Source organism: Corylus avellana, chromosome 10, assembly GCF_965113065.1.
Source record: "Corylus avellana chromosome 10, dhCorAvel1.hap1.2, whole genome shotgun sequence".
Lineage (NCBI taxonomy): Eukaryota > Viridiplantae > Streptophyta > Magnoliopsida > Fagales > Betulaceae > Corylus > Corylus avellana.
Window position 1 is genome coordinate 22,404,583 of NC_142499.1, and position 5,870 is coordinate 22,410,452.

At 38.4% G+C, this 5,870-nt stretch overlaps 1 protein-coding gene across 3 annotated transcripts; it reads left to right on the forward strand.

Moving 5' to 3' along the window:
- Positions 1-471: 471 nt before the first annotated feature.
- On the forward strand, positions 472-5,484 carry LOC132191976 (Pentatricopeptide repeat (PPR) superfamily protein). Of its 3 annotated transcripts, XM_059607136.2 has the most exons (5): positions 472-653; positions 1,129-1,263; positions 1,948-2,068; positions 2,322-4,972; positions 5,235-5,484. In XM_059607136.2, exon 4 carries the CDS (start codon positions 2,627-2,629, stop codon positions 4,748-4,750), a length of 2,124 nt encoding a protein of 707 aa, XP_059463119.2. In that variant the 5' UTR covers positions 472-653; positions 1,129-1,263; positions 1,948-2,068; positions 2,322-2,626; the 3' UTR covers positions 4,751-4,972; positions 5,235-5,484. The 3 variants fall into 3 exon arrangements, with proteins under 3 accessions (XP_059463119.2, XP_059463121.2, XP_059463124.2); XM_059607138.2 differs by lacking the exon at positions 1,948-2,068; XM_059607141.2 differs by lacking the exons at positions 1,129-1,263; positions 1,948-2,068.
- The last annotated feature ends 386 nt before the right edge of the window (positions 5,485-5,870 follow it).

Consider the following 5,870-nt stretch of genomic DNA (forward strand, 5'->3'; position numbering starts at 1 on the left):
TATTCTAATTTTGTCATCATTAAAACCTATAAAATTACGTAATTGAAATTTTATAGGTTTTAATGAGGATAATTACGTAATTTCGTAGATTTTAATGAATGTAAAATTGAGTGTATTTCGATATAAAAAAAAAAAGAAAAAGTAATTTGATTTCTTAAATTTAAAAAAATTCAAAAGAAAGATATTGTGAGTACTTGTACTCCATCTATCACATATTTATTAATTTGTTTTTGGCCCGGCGAAAATAACATTTTTAGTTTCCCAACAAAATAAAAGAAGGGATTGTTTTTGGGCCCGTACTTCAATTTTAGGATAGTGTTGGGACATAGATCAGCCTACCAAAGGCCCATTCTCGAGCTGCCTGCCACTCATAACGATCAGATGAAAAGTCCCTTATTTACACAATCAACCCGAATATGGCCCATTGCAGCCCATTCGTAAGCCACCTACAAATTGGCTAGCAACCAGTTTGTCGTCACTAATGAAGGCTCTCGAATCGCACCTCGACTGGGTACGGGTCGCCACCCTATCCACTAGTCTCAAGCCTATTGCACCCCCATGCCAACAATCGCCAGCTGAAAGCCAAGTCTTAACAATGACTTCCGAGCCGGAGTGCCTATCGTATTCCATTCTCTGTCTCCCTCTCTCTTTCGGTAAGCTGGATCTGATTTTTTGATTCTGATGTTTTGGTGGGAGGGATTTGTTGATTTGGGTTTTTTTTTTTGATTTTTTGATTCTGTATAAATCACAGCAGTTTTACAAAAAGTTAATTCATAGAAAATAAAACATTCGTGTTTCTTTCGCAAATTCAGCTTTCTTCGTCTCCGTGAATTATTCACAAACAGAACAAAAACTCTAAAACAGAGCAGCCCCAATGGACAGGCTCTCGACCACGTCGGCCATACATCCCAACACTTTCCAACCCTATATTTTCTATATTTTTTTGGAAGATCTGTTTGCTTGAAATGGGGTTCTGATTATTTCTTTCCCCATGAGATTGAACCCGGATCCAGGATTTAACACTAAAATCCGGTCTTCGCGGGTCGGGGCGGATGGGTCGGGTATTGCGGGTTTGGGCGGGTTTTGCCACCCCTAGTAATTCTAAGGAAGAGCATACATGTATTTCAGGAATCTGCTCTCTTGTTGATGGACTTCTTTCCAGTTTTGGTGTCAGCAATCCGATTTTCCCGTTTCAGGGCCGGTATTCCTACTCTCTCATGTCATCAATGGTGGCTCGACATGATCGGTAGTCCTACAAAATTAGTAAGTGTTGGCTTGTCTTTCTGTTTTAGCTGTGCGAGTTTACTTTCTTTGAATACTATGATTTCCAATTTAATTTGTAATTAATAAACCCAAACACAATTCATTTATGATGAATCTGGGTGTATATTTTGTTCTCTAGAGATCTTTGAGTTCGCTCGAAGCATTTCAGCTTCGTGCATGATTTTGAACATGAAGGGTGAGCTTCCCAAAACGTCATACGTGTTCCTCATCAAATCCCTGTGATGCAATCATATTGCAAATGAGTGAAAAGCTTGTTTCAGGCTATATTATTTGATATTTTGATTTTGATCTTCTAATCAAATCTATACCGTTGATCTATTAATTATCAAAATGATTCTGGGCATCTGTTCAGTGATCAATTGCTTCCACCCAAACCATTTTTAGTCATCTAGTGCAAGTGAGAGTTAATGGGATATGATCATCTCCAGCTATGAGTCAGACTCACCAGTATTCCATTTCTGTCATGAGTCATTCAACAGCTTCTGTATTTCTTCATTAGATCGATCACGCTTTTCCTCAAGTCACATTATTCTACCCCATTTCCCATCAATAATTGGAAGTTATAACTACTGTGCACATCAAAGTTTCAATAAACAGTAATTAAGCGGATTAAGTTTACATGTCAACTCTTTGAATGCTAAGATCCAATTAATTTTTTTGAAGTTGGAGTGAAGCAAAATGTTCAAAGCATTACTTACATACGGATATGTGTTTATTGGCTAACATGAGATGTTGGAGTAAATTAAAGTGGTTTGAAGAGTGAAGCTAAACAAGGAAGTCGAAGGTAAAAATTGTGTTATTCTTTTGGCTAATAATATTTTTTATTCATGTTAAATTTGATTTTTGATTAACTTGCAAGCATATTATGACAAGTTAATAGAATTAATACTAAAAATAGACATTCAAACACTTGTCTACCCAACATTTAACCACATGTGAATGTGTGTTTAACATGAATATTTGTTAATTGTTTGGGTTTTTGGTTAGTTGATTATATGTTAATTGATGTCGTTACGTGGTATCTCGTGTTCAACCAGGCTTTTGGCATTGATCGAATTCCAAGCTCGACTCCACCAAAAACACAGTCAGGAAAAGCTTCGTGGGAGTATTTTCATCATCATACCTTTGGGTTTTCTCCACGTTATATCTTGCATGACGTTGCATGAAGGGGTTAGAAGTTCCAACTCAGTACCATCTCAGACAAGCATGCTATCATAATGTTCATCGCCACCGCCCCATCACCAAAGATCTCAGTCACCCACGTTAATTCTTGCATGACGTTGCAGGCAGGGGTTAGAAGTTCCGACTCAATACCATCTCAGACAAGCATGCTAGTAGCATAATGTTCCTCGCCACTACCCCATCACCAAAGATCTCAATCACCCACAAGACCATAACCATACCTTTTGCATTCTTCTTCAACACTAGCCGGACAACCATAACCATAACACATTCTGTCCAACGAGAACAACCACCAAAACTTGAACCTCAAGAACAGGAAGACAGTTACAACATCACCAACAACTCACACTGGACCAAAAAGATTCATAGACTTTGCGCTGTAGAGCACAATGTCGACGAGGCGCTTTGCCTTCTCGACCGTCTCAGCCTCCGCGGATACCGCCCCGACTCCCTCAACCTCAGCAGCATAATTCATGCACTATGCAACTCCAACCGCTTCGCCGAAGCCCACCACCGACTTCTACTGTCCATAGCTTCTAACTGCGTCCCTGACGAGCGCACCTGCAACGTACTTATTGCCAGGTTACTTGATTGTCGAACCCCATATATAACATTGCATTTTGTTCGCTGTTTGTTTGATGTTAAGCCTGAATTTGTACCATCTTTGGTTATTTATAACCGTTTGATGAATCAGCTTTGCTTGTTGTCACGACCTAGTGAGGCTCATAGGTTGTTTTTCGATATGAAGAGTAGGGGGCATTGTCCAAATATTGTTTCTTATACTACCTTGATTAATGGGTATTGTAAAATTGGTGAAGTGGATAATGGCCAGAAGGTGTTTGATGAAATGGGTGAGAATGGGGTAGTACAAAACTCGCTGACATATAGCGTATTGATTCGTGGTGTTCTTCGGAGGCGTGACATTGAACGTGGGAGGGAATTGACATGCAAACTTTGGGAGAAGATGAGGGATGAAGAAGACTTGTTCGTGAGAAATGCAGCTTTTGCGAATCTTGTTGATTCTTTGTGTAAAGAAGGGTTTTTTCACGAACTGTTTAGGATCACGGAAGATATGCCTCAAGGGAAGAGTGTATCTGAGGAATTCTTTTATAGTCAGATGATTGATTCACTTTGTAAAGTTGGAAGACATCATGGGGCCTCAAGGATTGTTTACATAATGATGAAAAGAGGGTTTCTTCCTAGTTTAGTATCATACAACTCTATTGTACATGGGCTTTGCAAGGACGGAGGTTGTGTGAGGGCTTATCAGTTGTTAGAGGAAGGAATTCATTTCGGGTACTTACCATCTGAGTATACATATAAGATTATAGTAGAAGGCCTTTGCAAAGAGTCGGAGCTCCACAAGGCAAGGAATATTCTGCAATATATGCTGAATAAGGAGGGTGTGGACAGAACCAGAATGTTCAACATATATTTAAGGGCGCTTTGTCTTATGAATAACCCAACTGAGCTTTTGAATGTGCTTGTTTTTATGCTTCAGAACCAGTGTCAGCCTGATGTAGTAACCTTGAACACAGCTATAAATGGGTTGTGCAAGATGGGGAGGATTGAAGAGGCTTTGAAGGTATTGAATGATATGATAATTGGCAAATTTTGTGCTCCAGATTCTGTGACCTTCACTACTGTCATATGCGGTTTATTAAACGTTGGAAGAACCCAGGAGGCATTTAATTTTTTGCATCACATAATGCCGGAACATGGTGTTAGGCCTGGTGTTGTGACATGTAATGCAGTTCTTCGAGGCTTGTTCAAACTTCAGAAAGCAAATGAAGCAATGGGGATTTTTAATGGCATGATGAGTGATGGTGTCACTGCAGACTGTACTACTTACACTATAATAATTGATGGATTATGTGAGACTGGACAAATAGAAGAGGCTCAGAGGTTTTGGGATGATGTAATATGGCCTTCAAAGATTCATGATAATTTTGTTTACGCAGCCCTTATCAAAGGGCTTTGCCGCTCAGGCAAATTGAATGAAGCTTGTCATTTCTTATATGAACTAGTAGATTCGGGGGTTGCTCCAAACATTTTCAACTACAATATTTTGATTGACAGTGCATGCAAGTTAGGCTTAAGGAGAGAAGCTTATCAGACTGTTGGAGAGATGAGAAGGAATGGGCTGGCCCCAGATGCTGTAACCTGGAGGATTCTTGACAAATTACATGGTAATGTGGGATGGCAATTCTCTGTTGAGGATGCAACTCTGCAGCCCAGAGGTGGGCCACAGGATATAGACACGGAAGAAGAACTTAGATTGTGAAGCAAATCTGACTTGGATTCAAGTAGCTACAAGAAGACAGAAACTATATGATCCTGTTAAGGGGATCCATATATCCATGAAGATGAATCTTTTAACCTTGTGACAGAGAGAAACTTCTTGACGTATTAAAGCATCTTCTGAAGCGGTTAAGAAGATAGCAAAAGTGACAGAGCTTACCCCAAGACAGAAGATCATGCAAAGTTGAGACGCCTAATCGGGCAGGTAAAGGGGACTAACCTTTTCCTTAACAATTCTTATTCCCTCACCCATTATTCTGACAAACTTCAACGTAATTACACTAATATCCCTGAGCTTCCATAATTTAAAATTTACATTTATATATTTTTTAAGCCCTTGCCTAGTGAAAAGCGTTCGTTTTTCAACTCCAAAATCGTCAAAAAGAAGCAAAAAAATGGCTAGTTTTATGGATCCAATTTCGATATTGATGAGTGTAATTCTAAGGAAGAGCATATATGTATTTCAGGAATCTGCTCTCTTGTTGATGGACTTCTTTTGCGTTTTGGTGTCAGCAATCCGATTTTCCTGTTTCATTTTCACTCATACTACCACCGTTTCAGGCAGGTACCACTACTCTCCCATGTCATCAATGGTGGCTCGACATGATCGGTAGTAGTCCTACAAAATTAGTATTTCAGGAATCTGCTCTCTTGTTGATGGACCTTCTTTCTAGTTTTGACAAACAATATTTTTTATTCATGTTAAATTTGGTTTTTGATTAACTTGCAAGTATATTATGACAAGTTAACAGAATTTATGCTAAAAATAGACATTCAAATACTTTTCTACCCAACATTTAACCATATGCGAATGTGTGTCTAACATAAATATTTGTTCATTGTTTGGGTTTTTGATTTGTCGATTATATGTTAATTGATGTCGTTAAGTGGTATCCCGTGTTCAACTAGGCTTTTGGCATTGATCAAATTCCAAGTTAGAATTGGCGCCTTCTTTTTTATTTTATTTTATTTATTTATTTTTAATTTAATTTATTTTTTTTATTAGTTATTTTCAAGGTTGATTCGATCTGTGTTTTCCAAAAGTTCATTTTATTCATCTTGAACTGAAGGAAGTTGTTAAAATTACAAAATTTAGATTAAAA

Coding starts and splice junctions, on each gene's coding strand:
- LOC132191976 (XM_059607136.2), top strand. CDS start 2,627: ATGTTCCTCGCCACTACCCCATCACCAAAGATCTCAATCACCCACAAG.